The sequence below is a fragment of the Dermacentor andersoni genome, chromosome 2 (assembly GCF_023375885.2).
Source record: "Dermacentor andersoni chromosome 2, qqDerAnde1_hic_scaffold, whole genome shotgun sequence".
Lineage (NCBI taxonomy): Eukaryota > Metazoa > Arthropoda > Arachnida > Ixodida > Ixodidae > Dermacentor > Dermacentor andersoni.
The window spans coordinates 176,570,180-176,589,680 of NC_092815.1; the positions used below are offsets into that span (position 1 = coordinate 176,570,180).

Genomic DNA, 19,501 nt, shown 5'->3' on the forward strand with positions numbered 1-19,501 from the left:
AGGTTAAGCCCAGGATGCGAAGCATACTAGCCTTTATTTTAGTTGTTGAACCACTGTTTAGCCTGGTGAACTGCTGTTGCTTGGCTATATTTGGTTCGGCTAGACGAAGAAACAACTCATGCGTTACTCTGCTTCGCCTTCAAGAGTGGAACGCGACAGCGTTCCCGTCGACCCGCCAAGGGGTGTAAGACAATGGGCTACGGCGCAGCGACTACGCGCCCCGCATTGGACGCGGTGAGCGTCGAGCAACGCAGCGTTCGGCGCGGCAACGAAATGTGCGCCTGAGCAAGCGACGCACGCCTGAGCCTTAGAAACAGCTCGTTTCTAAGGCAACACCGCATTCACTAGAGGCGCTTTTGTACCGCTTTGAAGCATCGTACTCGTGGCTCAGTGGTAGCGTCTCCGTCTAACACTCCGCAGACTCTGGTTCGATTCCCACCCAGTCCATCTTGCAAGAGTTGAGCCCGGCTTGCAGCTGTTGTGACGTCAGTGCCCTAGCGGGAGGAGCGGGAGTTAGGCCGCAGTACCATCTGTGCGACCGCAGGCGAGCGCACGAGCTGAGACCCGGCTATGTAGCTACGCGGCCGCAAGCGAGCGCACGAGTTGAGCCTCCGCTTTTGCAGCTGTTATGACGTCATATGGTAGCTACGCGGCCGCGCGCGGCGCAAGCAAGGAAGAGCGTGGTTGTGCGGCTAGTATGCTTCGCATAAAAGAAAGGCCCATAATGCTCTGCACAATGACACCAAAGTAAGGTGCGTGCAACGGTTACAAAGATATATGCGATAATTAAAAAAAGAATTGAATTATGAGGTTTTGCATGCCAAAACCACGTTCTGATTACAAGGCACGCCGTAGCGGGGGACTCCGAATTAATTTTGACCATCTGGGTTTTTTTAACGTGAACCCAACTGTAAATACATAGTTTATCTTTTTCGCCTCCATCGGAATGCGGCCGCCGTGGCCGAGGATTTGATGCCGCGATATGTGATAATGGTATAACGTGTATTCGTGACACGTGGTTTTAGCAAGCGACGGCCCCTGCGACCGATTTTAAGGACATGTAACATCAAAGAACATCAAATATATGAAATGCCATTGCATTCCTATTTTGATTTTATGTAGTAGGGCCATCTCGTTCAAGTAAGCTGAAATTATTTGCAAAAATTTTTCGCTTCTGACGTCACCTAAATAGAACGAGTGTGAAGCGGGCAGCAGGATGGAAGCTTACAGCAGGCAGGGCTATAGTGCGCAGTCAATAGAAGTGTCGTGAAAATACAAGTGCGTTCAGCGAGATATATTTTCAAACTTGTCCAACGAACCAAAGGTAGAGACGGGGATGCAGTTTATACCTGTGGACGCGGAAGCAAGCACACACTGGCAAATATATATATATATATATATATATATATATATATATATATATATATATATATATATATATATATATATATATATATATATATATATATATATATATATATATATATATATATATATATATATATATATATATATATATATATATATATATATATATATATATCCACGCGAGCATGACTTGCGCATAAAGACACTCTTTGGAAGATCGTGGAGAATGGAAGTGTGGAGGATGGCCTAATGGTTAGATCCTTGGGCTGCTGTGCTGGGCGACAGGGGTTCGGTCACGCATTTCTGCATGGTGTCATAGGCGGGCTTCACCCGTGTTGGAGGTATCTAACAGAAAACTCGAGGTGTGTTGAGCGTACGCGAGCGGCGTCACAGTGTGCACGAAATCGCGAAACCGACAGGAGGTACAGAAACTTTGAAAAATGAGAGTGTGTAATGTGGCCCGTGAGACGCGCGCGCGTGCAGATGGGGGGGGGGGGGGAGGGGGGGCATCCCAACCTAAGTATATACTATATCGCATTCTTAGCGGTGCAAAGTTCTGGCCTAGTTTTGTCCCAACCTGTCTGACCCGCTTGGCTCCCCGGCGCGTTATGGGCAGCCGACCAAGCATGGGTCGTCATTGAGTTTCTTGCTGTCCCTTCATCTTTCTCGCTTTCCCTCTCTCTATCTATCTTGCAGAATTAGACAACAAAATGACATGGCTTAAAAGTGACCTGATGACGAGATTAACAGAACACGAAGGAACAGCGAGGTAATTGCTAGATTCACTGATTGCCGCACAAAGCTAGACGATGATAACGACGATCATCACTCGAGTAATGCGAGATGACTGAACGAGACGGTAAATTGCGTCGAACTTTCTTTCCTTTTTTTTTCTTGCTTTAGTTTCATGTTTCCCCCTTCCTCTCATTTTCTCAATTTTTCTTCGCAGTTTTGTCTCCACTTACTTTTTGTTTGTCTGTTTGTTTGCACATGTTATAGCGGACGGAGCCCACTGGACGAAATATTATTTGCAAAGACGAAAAAAAAAAGGAAAGAAAAGGAAAAAAAAAAGAAGGCGCCACTGCTCGAAATTTCAAATTCCAAACTCGTTCACTTCTCAATCTGTACAGAATCCAGTAAAATATACCATCCAGCTTAGTTATGGTTAATGAAGTGTACAGCAGTCTCACGCATATTAAATTATTGTGTCTTTCACCCCTTTCGTTCTTTATTTTATTTTGTCTACACACTGTGCGGCCCCTATGCTTACTAAATGTGAGAAATGTTACTATCTATTAACTACGTTTTGTCCTTGTGTAAATAGAAACAATATTGTGTAATTTGAAATTGTTGTCTAACAGAACTAACTACATCTTTTTTTAATTTTTAAAAAATTGTGCATTTTGTAAAATGAACACTGCTGCTGGCCGCGACCAGGCCTCCTTTTGTCCTAACTCGCGGGTACCGAGAGGTACCGAGTAAAAAATGATTAAAGGAAATGAAATGAAAAATAGAAAGACAACGCAATTGAAGTTAGTCACCCTCTCCCCCCTCTCCTATTTTCGCGAAGGCACAGCCAGGTGAACCACAGTGCTTGTTTCGTTTCACCGAAGAAGGACTATAGCTAACGAAAATATAGCTAGAAACAATAAACCGGTCCGGCTTCTGTTGAGGCCTGGTCCTGAACAGGGCTTTACTCGGCACTTTCCTGTGGGTGTAGTTCCTGTGCAAGACATCGCCGTTATCTGGCGTATAAATGTGCGAGCGCTAATTGTTCGATGTTTATTGATCATTTCTCTCTGGGCGCTTCCACAAGTGTAGTAAGATCGCAAACAGTTTCACAGGCTCTTTCAGAGTCCACCTAAACCGCGCGGTCCCGATTAGGTTAATTGGCTCCCGCAGTGGTCGGGTCCGCCGTATATGGCCGCCTATACACGCGCGTGCAAGCAAGCGCGCACGGCAGTTGTGAATTACGATACGGCCGGTCGTCGAAGGGGCGACGCGGAGCGTTTGAAATGGCGCAGCACAACTCTTTGCGATCGCGGTCATTTAGCATAGCGGCGAGAGGGGAGGCGGGGATAGTGGGGCGATTTTCAGCGCTGCCGCGAGAGTTCGAGGCTTTGATATACCACCATCGCCGTCGCGAGCACAGGCGACGAGACCCGGGCTGCGCGGCCAGGCTGAGTAAACACACATGCCCCTCTCACTCCTCCCCCTCACCCGCCTCCGAACTCACGGCGATGTGAAGTTTTTCGCGCACGAAGGGTGGACGCCGCGGAGGATGCAATTTCTCCACGCTCAGCCCGTCCTCACGCAAACTGCGTCTTCCAAGAAGGGCCGGCGAACGCGAAAACGATGCTGCTGCCAGCAAGGATGGCGGGGTGCTTCATTACGCGAGCGGTATTTGGCGGACGTTGTGCGTGTTGGAAGACCGGCCGGAGGGTGCTCAATTTCTGGACGGGACCTCGCCCGCCCTATAGAAGGAACGAAGCGGCGTTGTTGTAAACACGCGAATCCGGTCTCTGAAATCTTTAATGAAAAGGAGGCGTGGGGGGATGCATCTGCGCTCACAATAGGCTCGCCGGATGCGCGTCCCAAGCGTATATACGCCGTCGTCCAAGGCTCGCGTCCTTACCGGTAAATATTTATGAGTGATGGCGGCGATACGTCGCGCGCGGTGCTTGCTGTCTGCCGTGGCCATTAGGGATCGTTCGTTTCGTTGCTTGTGTCGCAACGTCCTTGTTGGAGCCCGGCGCAAAGGGCGAATGCGAATGAAGAACGGTCACTTAAACAGTAATCGGTGAATACTTGGATTATGCCCATCGATGTACCGGGAAAGCTCAGCGTGGTAGCTTGTTTAAGGAAAAGTTTAGCAGCATATGCGGACTCGTACAGCGAGAAATCTGGAGACATAAAACTGAAGATTGCGTTGGATGGCTCGCAAGCTGCCGGAGTTGTAGTGTTTTGGATCCGTACTCACAAAATAATGCACTTATAATCTGGCACTGGCCGTCAGAGCACGGGTCAACCAATCGTGGTGTTGGACATATCATTAGCGAACGCGGCCGGCCAATGGCAAGCAGCGCGTGCTCCCAACTGTGGATTCGGCCCTTCTGTCCGTATTCACACACAAAAAAAATTATTACGTTAGAATTGTTTGTAAGAGCAATTTCTAGCCATGCCTGATGCTGCACGCATTAATAGCAAAGGCAGATAGCAAATGGGAAAGACCACTCACTAACGTAAAGCTTTGTGAATTCGGCCCCTGGTTCATAGTGCGCGCTGTCTTGTTTTCCTCCGTCCCGCTAAGCTTCCAAACAGTGACGCTCTGAACGACGGGGCCATACCGTTTAGCTTTGTGACGGACGCTCACGTAGAGGCCGGTGGTCGGGCTGAGCAAGTGGTGGCCAGGTCAAGTAAGGCTAGATACGCTTCCTTCCTTTATACTCGCCAGTTTACCTAGAACTCGCCCACACAACCGTGGGACGAGCAAGTACGGTGGTGCGAGCACTTGCGGTAGCTTATATAGGGTGGTTTTCTTAACTGCACCCCGGATAACTACTTCCCCGCCATTCCTGAAATGCGGCCACAACTTCCACGAGTAACCAATGCCTAATTGAATAATTAACATACACAAATTAACTTTTTAATTAATTGATTCATGGAACATATTTCAATCCACGAATTGTAGCTGGTGAGTTCGCAAGGCATACACACTTTGAACGAATTCTGAGGACGGCAGCAGTTTCGAGATATGCGGCGTCGAACTTTCAGCAAAAATGCTCTGCTGTTAGACTCGCTGCTTTTTAGGAAAACACCATCTTATGCGTTGAAGCACGGAATTAACTGGAACGCCAATGCATTTCGTTGGACCCATTGAAAATAAATATGTCGAAATGCGTGTAGTTCTGAGAATTCGTTCCAAGTGGATACGCCTTGCGAACTCAAGGGCTAAAATTCGTAAAGTATGTGCCGTAAAGTAGTTATCAAAAATATAATTAGTGCAATTATATTAATTATTCAATTACGCATCGAGTCGGCACCGCGCTCGTTTCAAAAACCCACATAAACTGGAAACTGCGGAAGATGGGCGATAGCTCAGTGACTAGCACATCCGTGGCTCCCAACAGCACTTTGCCACAGTCACGAAGCGTTCAATCCCTAGCCTTCCCCCCAAAAAGCGATTATGCCCCAGCGTTCATAGCCCAGTATTTCTTAACAAAATGTTCAGTCCCTAGTCTTTCCCATCAAAACGTTCAATCTCCAACCTTCCCCCAAAATCGTTCAATGCCCAGTATTCCCCAACAAAGCGTTCAACCCCCAGCGTCCCCCAACAAGGTGTCTAATCCCCAGCGTCCCCTAACAAAGCGTTCAATCCCCAGCGCTCAATACTCTGCGTTCCCCAGCAAAGGTTTCAATCCCCAGCGTTTCCAAACATAGCGTTCGATCCTCAGCGTCCAATGCCCAGCGTTCCCCAACAAAGCGTTGAATACCTATTGTTTCCCACCAAAGAGTTCAATGCTAAGCGTTTCCCAACAAAACATTCAATCCCAAACGTTCCCTACGAAAGCGTTCAATCCCCTGCGGCCACCGGAAGCAATGTTTTGTCATTCACCAACGGTGAGGAGGTGTAGCATGACGAAGACACGACTTTGCGGAATGAACGGACAGCGCAGACCGTTTTGAGCTCCTATAGTGCTCCCACAATGAAATAACTTCATTTATGACATCGCAATAATAACACGTTGCAACAACTTCTTGTAGAATATTCGTATAAACATAATGTGTTTATCATCATCATCATCATCATCACCATCATCATCAGCATCATCATCATCAGCCTGGTTATGCCCACTGCAGGGCAAAGGCCTCTCCCATACTTCTCCAACTACCCCGGTCATGTAATAATTGTGGCCATGTTGTCCCTGCAAACTTCTTAACCTCATCCGCCCGCCTAACTTTCTGCCGCCCTCTGCTACGCTTTCCTTCCCTTGGAATTCATTCCGTAACTCTTAATAACCATCGGTTATCTTCCCTCCTCATTACGTGTCCTGCCCATGCCCATTTCTTTTTCTTGATTTCAACTAAGATATCATTAACTCGCGTTTGTTCCCTCACCCAATCTGCTCTTTTCTTATCCCTTAACTTTACACCTATCATTCTTCTTTCTATAGCTCGTTGCGTCGTCCTCAATTTAAGTAGAACCCTTTTCGTAAGCCTCCAGGTTTCTGCCCCGTACGTGAGTACTGGTAAGACACAGCTGTTATAAACTTTTCTCTTGAGGGATAATGGCAACCTGCTGTTCATGATCTGAGAATGCCTGCCAAACGCACCCCAGCCCATTCTTCTGATTACTTCCGTCTCATGATCCGGATCCGCCGTCACTACCTCCCCTAAGCAGATGTATTCCCTTACCACTTCCAGTGCCTCACTACCTATTGTAAACTGCTGTTCCCTTCCGAGACTGTTAAACATTACTTTAGTTTTCTGCAGATTAATTTTTAGACCCACCCTTCGGCTTTGCCTCTCCAGGTCAGTGAGCATGCATTGCAGTTGGTTCCCTGAGTTACTAAGCAAGGCAATATCATCAGCGAATCGCAAGTTACTAAGGTATTCTCCATTAACTCTTATCCCCAATTCTTCCCAATCCAGGTCTCTGAATACCTCCTGTAAACACGCTGTGAATAGCATCGGAGAGATCGTATCTCCCTGCCTGACGCCTTTCTTTATTGGGATTTTGTTGCTTTCTTTATGGAGGACTACGGTGGCTGTGGAGCCGCTATAGATATCTTTCAGTATTTTTACATACGGCTCGTCTACACCCTGATTCCGCAATGCCTCCATGACTGCTGAGGTTTCGACTGAATCACACGCTTTCTCGTAATCAATGATTGCTATATATAAAGGTTGGTTATATTCCGCACATTTTTCTATCACCTGATTGATAGTGTGAATCTGGTCTATTGTTGAGTAGCCTTTACGGAATCCTGCCGGGTCCTTTGGTTGATGGAAGTCTAAGGTGTTCCTGATTCTATTTGCAATTACCTTAGTAAATACTTTGTAGGCAACGGACAGTAAACTGATCGGTCTATAATTTTTCAAGTCTTTGGCGTCCCCTTTCTTATGGATTAGGATTATGTTAGCGTTTTTCCAAGATTCCGGTACGCTCGAAGTCATGAGGCATTGCGTATACAGGGTGGCCAGTTTCTCTAGAACAATCTGCCCACCATCCTTCAACAAATCTCCTGTTACCTGATCCTCTCCAGCTGCCTTCCCCCTTTGCATAGCTCCCAAAGCTTTCTTTACTTCTTCCGGTGTTACCTGTGGGATTTCGAATTCCTCTAGACTATTCTCTCTTCCATTATAGTCGTGGGTGCCACTGGTACTGTATAAATCTCTATAGAACTCCTCAGCCACTTGAACTATCTCATACATATCAGTAATGCAGTGGCGTAGCCAGAAATTTTGTTCGGGGGGGGGGGGGGGGGGGGGGGGCTCACGTTGCAGGTGGACCTCCTCCTTAAGAGGAAACATTAGGTCGGATGCTCCTATCTAAATACATGTATGAGGAGAATTCGTTTTTCTCGGCAACCACTGCTCCGAATTTGACGAGGTTTGTTGCATTTAAAAGAAAAGCTTAAATTCTAGTGACTGCTTGTTTCGAATTTTCGATTTAGGTCGCCAATATTTTATTGAAAAGTGGCAAAAATCGAAAATTTTCAGAAAACGAAACAAGTATACAACTCTGTAAATCAGCAATGATAATTGATATCACAATTCCGTGAATTGCACATAATAGTACATCTACAGCGGACAAAATTGATATGTTACACATGAGTCTAAAAAAAATTAAGTATTATGGAAATATGGCTTTTGCAGAACCCTTGTACATAACATAACCAATTCACGTAATATACACATTGACATATCGAATTTGTCCGCTTTGAATGGTATACATAACATAACCAATTCACGTAAGATACACATTTGCATATCGAATTTGTCCGCTTTGAATGGTGTAATGGATGCCGTTTACAGAAACGCGATATCTGTTCTTGATGCATAGCTATTATTATTTAAACTTCGTGCTTCTATTTTTTTTGCACTTTCGAATTTTTCTAAATATTTTAAACAGAGTTCAGGCCCTAAATCAAAATTCCGCTTCCAACAGACACTAGAATTTAACATACTCTCTCAAATGCAACAAATTTCATTAAAAGCGATTTTGGAGTTATCTCAGACAACCGTTTCTGCGTTTTACATGTATCTGAATAGGCCACGTCGGAGTTGGGCCCGAGCTAAAGCTTTCTCTTAAACAATTTGCCTAGGGATCAAATACACAAATAATAACTGCACTGCCATTGCCAAAGATGCTGCAAACGAATTGTTGAACGCTACGCACTGTCAATACAAGTAACATATGTATTTTTTCATAGAAGAATATACTCGTATGAGCCAAAAATTGTGCCCAACATAACTGATGTCAATGCTTCCATGTATTTTGTCTATTTAATAAGTAAAGATAATATCACACGAACTTTAGAACTACATCAGTTCGAAGCCAGCAAAGCAGTGCATGCCACTGATATGAAAAATGTCAAGGCCATAAGATGAACAAGTTGAGGACAAATATGTTAATGACACTTTGTCATTCAAGATCCTTGTTTACATTCTTGTACATATGCAACAGCCAGTGAAAAATCTCAATGACGCTTCCAATTGTTCCAGTGTATTACGCAGCAGCAGCTGTCACCGGTCGTGTATCGTGAGTAATTGCACCGAAATTATAGTCGCAACAGAGACCACGTATAAGAAGCATGAGTTCTGCAGAATATACGAGGGCGAGTCAAATGAAAGTGAGCTAATGCGAATATATAACAAACGGGATACTTTAATTAAAAGTAGCCCCCATGAGCATTTAGACATTTGTCCCGATGACTAAAGAGTCGCGCAATTCCTGTCTCATAAAGCTCCTTGGGTCGCTCCTTCAAAACGTCTGCAACTGACTTTCACGACATCGTCCGAGACGAATCTGGTTCCCTTGAGCTGTTTTTTCGGTTGCCCCAAAATGTGGAAGTCGCAAGGCGACAGGTCTGAGCTGTGTGGCGGATGTTGCAGCGTTTCCCGCTTGAACTTTGCCAGTTTTGTATTAACCACATCAGCGACGTGGGAACGGGCATTGTCGTGGAACAAGATGACCCCATTCGTCAATTTTCCACGTAGTTTGTTCTTGATTGCGACACGCAGCCGATCCGGCGTTTCACAATATCGGAAATAATTGATAGCTTCTCAAGATTTAGCAAATACTATCAGTAATGGCCCCCGACGATCGAAAAATAAAAGTCAACAACACCTTACTGGTGGAAATGACGGTCTTTGCTTTCTTTGGGGAAGGTGAATTTGAATGTTTCCATTGTAAGCTTTGCTGTCGTGTTTCAGGCTCTTAGTAGTGGCATGATGGTTCGTCTCCGATCACAATTGCAGACCGGAAATCGTCACCTTTATTGTGATACCGGATCAGATGAGTAAACACAGCACTGATCTTCTCCGTATTCTGGCGGTGGTTCAAAATCTTGTGCATCCATTGCGCACACAAGAACCGATAACCGAGATGTTCATGAATTATGGCGTGAACCAAACCGTGACTGATGTTCACACGTTCTGCCAGTTCATCGATGCTTATCCTCCGTTCTTGTCTAATCAGCTCATCAACTTTTGCAATTTTGTTAGGGGTGATTGCACGATGGCTTTGGCCCGGTCTGGGGTCGTCTTTACAAATTTCACGTCCTTCTTTGAACCGTTTGTTCCAACGCTTCACAGTGGCCAATGAAATGCAATGTTCCATGTACACGGCAGCCATACGGTGACTAATTTCTTTTTGGGAAACACCTTCAGCTGTCAAAACCTGACGGCACCACGCTGCTCAACTTCTGGAGAGTCCATTACGGCACGCAACCATGTTCAACCCAGTGTATGAGAGCATTAAAGAACATTTATCCTCACACCTGCGTGTCACTTTTGTAAATGAGAGATGCCTGTGTGCTACGCGCAGGCCTTGCAGATAATGAACAGAACCATAATTGCGCAGGGTGGGTAGGCTCACTTTCATTTGACTCGCCCTGGTACATTAGAAATGCGAAGAAGCAATGGAATATACAAATGCGAAGATACAGCTTGATAAAGGGCAAAAAGTGCCACTGGAAACGAAGTTCACTGCACGTATACACAAAACCTCGCAACAAGATATTTAAACATACGTATAAGTAAGTCTCCAATAAATCTACGTATCTAAGAAAAAGTCACGGTATATAATGCGTCAAATAAGGCAAATAAACATGTTGCGCAATCACAGATTCACACAATCCTAGATCCTGCCCCCATTCCATCCACTCCCCCCGATGTATCGCGCGCGACGGAAGGCGGCGCGCTTGCTCCTCACTTTTCTCCCTTGCGCCCACAAGACTGAGCCACTATCGTCGGCTCACCCATTTCCCCCCACCCCCCACACGCTTTCACTCGCACATACAGCTTGCGGCGCGGGGTTACGATGTTATCGCACTTAGACTTTATGCGGAACATGATGGCGACGGCGACAGCAGGAATGCGCCTAGAGTGTCCATATAATTGCTATCGCAATAATATAATAAGAGTATCCGGCAGCTTAAGCGTCCCATGGCCCATTAATTTCCGCAAAAGAAATAACAAAATAGCACTTTCACCGTACGACAATTCGCTGCACCGCAACAACGCTTCTTTTTTCGTTTTGTGGTGCGGGGGCACCGTAATGAAAAAAAAAACGCAAAGTATGTTGGTCACAATAGAATGCCTACTTTGGGCAACTGATATGGCTATTAAAGGAATATCGAAGAAAACACGAGACGCTTGGTCCACCAAGAACCAGGCGCATACTGCTCGGCATCTTACACCGGCGAGAAAAGACTTTCTGGAGAGGTTGCGCTCAAGCGAACGCGGTGCAATCCGTCGAGTCCCCACAGTGATGGCGGCTAGCGACCATTGTTTCTTTTTCTCGTCTGCTAGCTATAAAGCGTCCAAAGCTCTGCCAGGCGAAAATACACTCGGCCAGAGAAGACCGAACGCGCACCGAAGTGCGCCGCGCGCTGGTCGGGGCAACACGAGAAAAACGCATGCGCTCTGGCTGGCTCTAGCAGCGCGCGGGTAGGGGAGCGAGAACAAAAAATAAAATGAAGAGGCTCAATGTGTCTTCGCGATTAAAAGTCAAAGTAGAAAAAACTAAATAAGAACGTAGTTGCCTTGGCTGGCTTTAGTGTCTTCACTGGATGCTTTGGCGCAGGTGAAAAAAAAATATTTTTTTATGTGACATGACGGCACGAATGAACCACCACAACGCTTCGTCTCATCGGGCCTCGCTACGGGCTTTGTCAACTTGTCTGATAGCGTGTTGATTTGACTTGTCTCGTTGCATGGCCCGATGTGCGACTTTGGAAAAGTCAATGCACCTTTGGCGTCAAATATTTATGGGAGCATTAAACTTACAAAGTTCAGCAATTGAAAATCTAAAGCACACGTTTGGAAATGTCAATGTACCTTTCACATCAGATGTTTATGAGAACTTTATACCCATAAAGTTTCAGAACTGATATCCACGCGCTCCGTTAATTCCATGATAGAGTGTAGATTCCGCGGCCTCCGCGAAATGCCGCGGCGAGCCCGTTCGCCATGAAAACACCCTTGAAACTTTGTGCTCGGATGGGGCTGCTTGCGCTATGTGACTCCCAGTGCATGGGCGTTGCCGCAAAATTTAGCCTGAGTTCGCAATTTTCGCGGTGAAATGGCTCTTCGAGCGTGAAAAAGACGCTCTAGACAAAATCCAGAATGATTTCCGGCGCCGGGGGTTGCTTTTGTCGGCGGTGCATGGACAGCACGAAAAATTTTCGGGGGGGGGGGGGGGGGGGGGGGGCTGAAGCCCCATAAGCCCCCCCCCCCCCCCCCCTGGCTACGCCCCTGTAGTAATGATATCGCCGTCTTTGTCTCTTAACGCATACATCTGACTCTTGCCAATTCTTAGTTACTTATTCACTGCTTTTAGGCTTCCTCCGTTCCTGAGAGCATGTTTAATTCTATTCATATTATACTTCCTTATGTCAGCTGTCTTACGCTTGTTGATTAACTTCGAAAGTTCTGCCAGTTCTATTCCAGCTGTAGGGTTAGAGGCTTTCATACATTGGCGTTTCTTGATCAGATCTTTCGTCTCCTGCGATAGCTTACTGGTATCCTGTCTAACGGAGTTACCACCGACTTCTATTGCACACTCCTTAATGATGCCCACAAGATTGTCGTTCATTGCTTCAACACTAACGTCCTCTTCCTGAGTTAAAGCCGAATACCTGTTCTGTAGCTTGATCTGGAATTCCTCTATTTTCCCTCTTACCGCTAACTCATTGATCGACTTCTTATGTACCAGTTGCTTCCGTTCCCTCCTCAGGTCTAGGCTAATTTGAGTTCTTACCATCCTATGGTCACTGCAGCGCACCTTGCTGAGCACGTCCACATCTGGTATGATGCCAGGGTTAGCGCAGAGTATGAAGTCTATTTCATTTCTAGTCTCGCCGTTCGGGCTCCTCCACGTCCACTTTCGGCTATCTCGCTTGCGGAAGAAGGTATTCATTATCCGCATATTATTCTGTTCCGCAAACTCTACTAATAACTCTCCCCTGCTATTCCTAGTGCATATGCCATATTCCCCCACTGCCTTGTCTCCAGCCTGCTTCTTGCCTACCTTGGCATTGAAGTCGCCCATCAGTATACTGTATTTTGTTTTGACTTTACCCATCGCCGATTCCACGTCTTCATAGAAGCTTTCGACTTCCTGGTCATCATGACTGGATGTAGGGGCGTAGACCTGTACAACCTTCATTTTGTACCTCTTATTAAGTTTCACAACAAGACCTGCCACCCTCTCGTTAATGCTATAGAATTCCTGTATGTTACCAGCTATGTTCTTATTAATCAGGAATCCGACTCCTAGTTCTCGTCTCTCCTCTAAGCCCCGGTAGCACAGGACGTGCCCGCTATTTAGCACTGCATATGTTATCAGCCTTCGGGAAATTGCGTCTTCCGAGACACAGTCACAAGTCGCTACCAAAGCAAAAACGTTATGCTATACTCATTAATGGTTAGACCCACGCTGCCATATGCGTGCGTATAGTATGTGGTTCCTGCACTAAAACTAACATAAATAACCTTGAAAGAATCTAGACAAAAATGTTAGATTGATATTCCCAAAATTTTAAAACCTTTAATTCCCCACCGAATTAACGAAAATTAAAAACATCCAACCACTTGCGCTTAGAAGAAAGAGAAAATACAGACATGGAATTTCCTTAAGCCTATCTCATACTATCAATATATCGCTCGATCAATCTGCACGCATATGACACTTTTGACTAGACCCATATGTCACTGCAGACGGGACGCGTTCATATGGTATTTTGCACGTACCGAACCAATACAAGTTTACTTTTTTTTTCTTCCGTGCTATAACAGTATACGGCATTGTCTATCTGAACGCGAGTGCTAAGCTTGCGCGAACAATTTTCTGTTCTTTCATTGTACATTCCTTCACTGTCTCGCTTGTTGTCATTGTATGTATATGTTGCTCTCCCTACTTCGACCACGTGTCCGCAGTGTTAAATAAGAAAAATAATCTGACGACAAAGAAAACTGTACATACTTAATAACCATGTACGTAAGCAAGATGTCACTCTTTCGAGCGATGCACAACTGCCTATTTAGCAATGTACGCTTTGTGGCTGTCTAATCAAGCATGGATATGTTAGGCATAGTTCGCGTTTACGCGCAGAGGATTATCTTTTACGGCCGCTATTTTCCGTATTAATGGTCCTGGAAAAGAAAGAAAGAAAGCACAATCACGGGCGGCGCGGTCCCCATGAGCAGTCGGCGGCCTATATCGCTGACTTGTAACCGCTATCAAAAGCTCTTGCGTCCCTCCGCTTCCAGGAAAGGCGAGACAGGGAGGTCGTTGCACGAATTATGCGGCCGCTCCACAATAAACACACCCCGTCACTGATCTATGTAACCCCAGGGCCACGCGTGGAGGCCATCTGGTCCACTTGTGGCGCATTCGTAGCGGCTGTTGTCGCAAGCATCCAGAGGCTTAACTAGCGAAACGTTCACTTTGTATGCACATTACAACTGTTTATAAATGGTACGAACTCTGTTTTATTGGCTGATGTTGTAAGGGGAGCTTTTTATCTTTTTTTTAATACCGTGCGGAATTTTCAAAAATCACGTTTGGCGCATAGCGTACTTGTAATCCTATAGAGCTGGATTGCTCGAAACGGCGGACATTACGCTCGCACAGGAAATCTAAATGCATAATCGACTAACGAAAAAAAAAAAACAACGACTAGTTAAAATTTTAGTTAACAACTTTACGGCACGTATTGCAATTCGCGAAATGTAGCCGGTATGTTTGCGAGGCATGCCCTCTTGGAACTGCTTCCATAAAGATCGCATGAGTTTTGTGTTATCTGCGTGGTGAAACTTGCGGTAAAATCGCATTACAGTTCCACTTATTTTTTCAACAAACCGCCGTTTTATGCTTTAAAGCACGAAAGTAACTGGAACGCCCATGCATTTGGTCGCACATTTTTGGGAATGAATATCTCGAAACTGGTGCCATTTTGAAAATTCGCTGCAAGTGGACACGCCTAGCTAACTCATCGGCTACAATTCTTAGATTGCAAGATGTGCCATAAGTCAATTAAGAAGAAAGCTAACGAGCGAAATTTCGTTGATTAGTTGATAATGCATTCGATTTCATGTATACGTATAGCCAAGATACCACTCTTTCGAGCGATGCACAACCGTCTATTCAGCAATTCATGCCTCACGACTGACTAATCAACCACGGGTATGTTAAGCATAGTCAGCGTTTATGCGCAGGCGGTTATCTTTTACGTCCACTCTTTCCCCCATTAAAGGTCCTGGAAAATAAACAAAGAATGCACAGTCACGGGTGGCGCGGTCCTGAAAACTTGCTTTAAGTGACTGCACCTTACTAACTCACCAGCTAATTCGTAAATTGCAATATGTGCCATAAGTTAATTAACAAGAAAGCTAATGAGTGCATTTTTCGTTAATTAGTTGATTACGCATTCGATTTCTCGTGAAAGTGATGTTCACCTCCTTGAGTAATCAATCTCAACGACTAGAATTACGCCATCTACCATAGGGGATCTTTAAAAATTCTGTATGGTCTAAAAAATTAAAACACCCAGTACAATTGCCCGAAGTCCCTTCTGACACACTTCTTTAACGCGCGAACTTCCTCGCGAATACAGTTTCACGGGAAGTATCAACAATGCTTTTTTAACGCTTTTCAATCGTTTGTCATAAGCCTGTCGCATTCGCGAATTATTGCGTCAGAACGACCCTTTGGAGACTGTTCTTACGAAGAGATTTTCAGTGTACGGACTATTGCGTGTTCGTGAGTGCGTTTACTGTTGAAGCATATATACGTTCCTAGCCCGGATTCTTCAGAACGATCGGTAGGCTTCATAAAATGCTGCTTTAGTATAGGGAGTATTCACGTGACTTCACTTGGGAGGAGGGGGGCAGGGTCACCATATTGTTGTCCTAAGTCCTGTATCCATCTTAAACAGGAAACTGAAATACCGCTTAGTTTTTTTCCCGCGTTCCATGTACAACAATAAGGCGGCCTCGCTCATATCAGTGCGTACCCTCTATAGTAAATAGAAAAAAAAGAAAGGCAGGGAGGTTAATCAGAAGGGAAAATCCCGTTTGCTACCCTATACGCTTGGGAACGGGGAGGGGAAGGTAGAAAGATAAGGAAGTGTAGAGAGAGTAAGTGTTCACTATAGTATAGTCTGCGCCTTGGTTAACATCTCGCTTATAGTGACAATTGTCAGGTGCAGAAGTGACAGCGAATACGGGCACTTACATTTGTGGCAGGGCGCGAGATGATAACGTAATGACGCCCCCCCCCCCCCCTCGTCTTTTTAAGTGAAGTGCTCCGTCAATACACTCCCAAGTTTATTACGCACGAGTGCGCTGAGCCGTGAGGAGTAGTAAGGAAGGAAGGAAGGAAGGAAGGAAGGAAGGAAAAAGTGGAGAAGGAAAAGCAGGGAGGTTAACCAGTTTAGCTTAACCGGTTTGCTACCCGACACATGGGAGCGGGATGGGGGGGATGAAAGATTGAAAAGGGAGAGAGAGAGAGGGTACACGTGGAGTAATGGGATGCGAAGCTGAGGCGGCGCAATGCTACGATTTTCTTGCAGCACTTACTTTTTTTTTTCTTTCGTTTTCGGAGCGTTGTAACCAAGTTTTGACGGTCGTTGACGGTTGGTAATTCACGTCGCAATTCACATTCGCGCGCTGTGAAAAGTTTCAGGTTCTGTACACGCAGCATATTCCTTACCTCAATGGGTTTGCGTGCAAATACGATCGTCGAATCGTTACTTGCAAACTATGTGGTTGTTTTTGTCAAGGACGACGATTACTTCCAACTAATTCTGAGAGTGCCGCGGTAGTTGATTGTTTGCGCATATGCTACACTGGCCAGTATTGCACAGCGACCACCACAATTAAAGTGCGAAAAGAGGCACATTACGCGTGCGGCGATGTATGATCGCTCAAGTATGCTGCTCTGTGGAACCCACCTCTTTATAAACAGAAAGTAATAGACGCGTTCATTAGTGGACATTTACGACCTCTTTCCATTTCAAGCATAACTCGCATGCCATTGCGAGAAACAGGAAACGCGCCCAACTAGGAAGGGATTAAGCAAAAGGCTGGCATGAAATATCGTCCGCTTGTACGGCAAGAATGTGCTCTTCGTCAGATGTATACGGGCTACGTTGCCTGAGCTTCATGCTTACTACAGGCTGTTTAAAAGAGTTCCCGTGGCGTGCAAAAGAGTTTCAAAGTACGCCCTGCTTAATGAAAATAACTCTCGTAGAATTACCATCCAGAGGCCTGGAGTTTCGTGAGCACCGTGGGAACCTCAGCACCCGGACGAACGACTCAAGTGGTGAAGGCACGTGAATAGCCCGAATACTTTTGACAAAGACCGTGCGTAACGAAAAACAAGGAAGGTGAGAAGTGGATGTTCCCGGGGCACTCACCCTGTCTTTGCGAAGTTGGCCCAGTAGCGCATCATGCGTCGGCTGAGCGCTTGCTCGTCCGCCCGGTAGCCGAGCGACTTGTTAAGCGGCTCGCCGAACAGGAAGGCGATCTCTTCGCCGTGTATGACGCCCATCCACTGCGGCCAGGCGCTCACCGACGACCGGTGCGTGAAGTAGTAGGCGTACACCTGCGAGCCCGCGAGCGCATACTGGTGCGCCCACTCCACCACCGAGCACGTGAAGTGGTAGTCGCCTACTATCTTGTCCACGGCGTCCCGGTTCTTGATCGGGTCCTCCGGATTCAGCCAGTCCGTGTATTGAAACACAATCGCCTGCTGCGCGAGCTCTCCCACCAGCGGGTTCAGCTCGCGCACGGCGCGCACGAAGTCCTCGCGGCCCAGATAGACCGACTCGTCGCGTCGGAACAGCTCGGTCAGGTAGTAGATGAGGAAGTAGGTGCCTTCGTCGCGGTTCGAGCCCAGCAGCAGGTTGGTCTTCTTGAAGTTGCGCGCCACCAGCGACTCCTGCGGAGACTCGTCAAGGAAGGCGCCGTCCACGATGGGCACGAAAGGGAACTCGACCACGCCGAAGTTGCCCGTCTCGCTGTTCACGATCATCTCGGGGTCCTGCTCGCGCAGGCACGCCAGCATGGCTTCCAGGTGGCGCTCGTCGTGCGGGCAGTGCAGCGTCTCGGCCAGCCGGAGAGCCGACTGCAGCGCCGTGTGGCGGTCGTGAACCCCCCACGGGGCGATGGCCGTGCCACTTTGGAGGATCGCCTGCGCAGGAAGCAGGGAAGCTCGCACAGACACCGGTCGGTGCGGCACTGCGTCGAGGCTGTATTCTCCGTGTCAACGCGTTTTCGCACGGGCGCAAGCGCCGACTCGAATAAATTGCATTTAAACTGACGATTAGTGTTTTCTACATTTAGTATTAAGGACGCCTGGCAGAGCTATCCTCAAAACATTGGCTGTTCAGTCAGGAAGTGCTAGCAGTTCATCTCGCACTGAAATACATGGCTTCAACTTGCCGGAGCCGTCGTTCTGGCAGGTGACGTGACATTTTGGCTACATTAGCACTAAGACATAAGCGTCCTTAGTCAAGAACTGTTCTTCACCGACCCGAAAGGCGGCCCGTAAGCAAGGAAGCAAGTCCTTCCGCGTACGTACCTGCGAGAAGAGGTCCCTGGAGAGCGGCGAGAGCAGGTGCATGCTGGCGCTGACGGCGCCGGCGCTCTCGCCGAACAGGGTGACGTTGCGCGGGTTGCCGCCGAACGCGGCGATGTTCTCCTGCACCCACTGCAGCGCCATGAGCTGGTCGAAGAGGCCCGCGTTGCCCGGCACCTCCGGGTGGTCGAGGCAGAGGAAGCCCAGCGAGGCGACGCGGTAGTTCATGGACACGAGCACCACGCGCTCCTCGGCCACCAGCGTGCGACCGTCGTACACGTCCAGCGTCGAGGTGCCGCTGTAGAATCCGCCCCCGTAGATCCACACCAGCACGGCGGCCGGGTGGCTGGCGTTGGGCCGGGGCCGGGGCACCCACACGTTCAGCGTCAGGCAGTCCTCGCTCATGTTGGTGTTGGCGTTCCACATGAGGCTGCCGCGAAAGTCGCCGAAGAAGGTGTCCACCGTCTGGAAGCACGACTTGGGCTTGACGGTGGCGTCCAGGACGCCCTTCCACGGGTCGTTGGGCTTTGGGTGCCGGAACCGGTAGCGGCCCACGGGCGGCTTGGCGTACGGTATGCCGTAGAACACGTCGACCGGCTTGCCCGTGGGCGCCTCGGTGGCCAGTCCGCGGACGGGGCCCTTGGCCGTGTGCACCAGCAGCGGGTCGGGCCGGTGGTGCTGTTGCTGTTGGTGCTGGTGGCCCTTGCGCGCCGCGACCGGCCGCACGGGCACCCCGGCCACGAGCAGCAGCAGCATCGCCAGTGACGTCGGGGCACACACCATGGCGCCTGCTGCCAGCCTGCGAGCGGGCGCCACGTGCAG

At 47.5% G+C, this 19,501-nt stretch overlaps 1 protein-coding gene across 2 annotated transcripts in view; it reads right to left on the reverse strand.

The window, feature by feature from the left end:
• The window catches only part of LOC126540408 (acetylcholinesterase-like), a 181,305-nt gene that overhangs the window by 72,166 nt on the left and 89,638 nt on the right, over positions 1-19,501 (reverse strand). For both annotated transcript variants that reach the window (XM_050187223.3, XM_050187220.3), the window contains exons 2-3: positions 18,683-19,478; positions 17,517-18,292 (exon numbers count right to left, since the gene is read on the reverse strand). In XM_050187223.3, coding sequence (XP_050043180.1) covers positions 17,517-18,292; positions 18,683-19,462 — 1,556 coding nt within the window. In that variant the 5' untranslated portion in view covers positions 19,463-19,478. The remainder of the gene's footprint in view (positions 1-17,516; positions 18,293-18,682; positions 19,479-19,501) is intronic.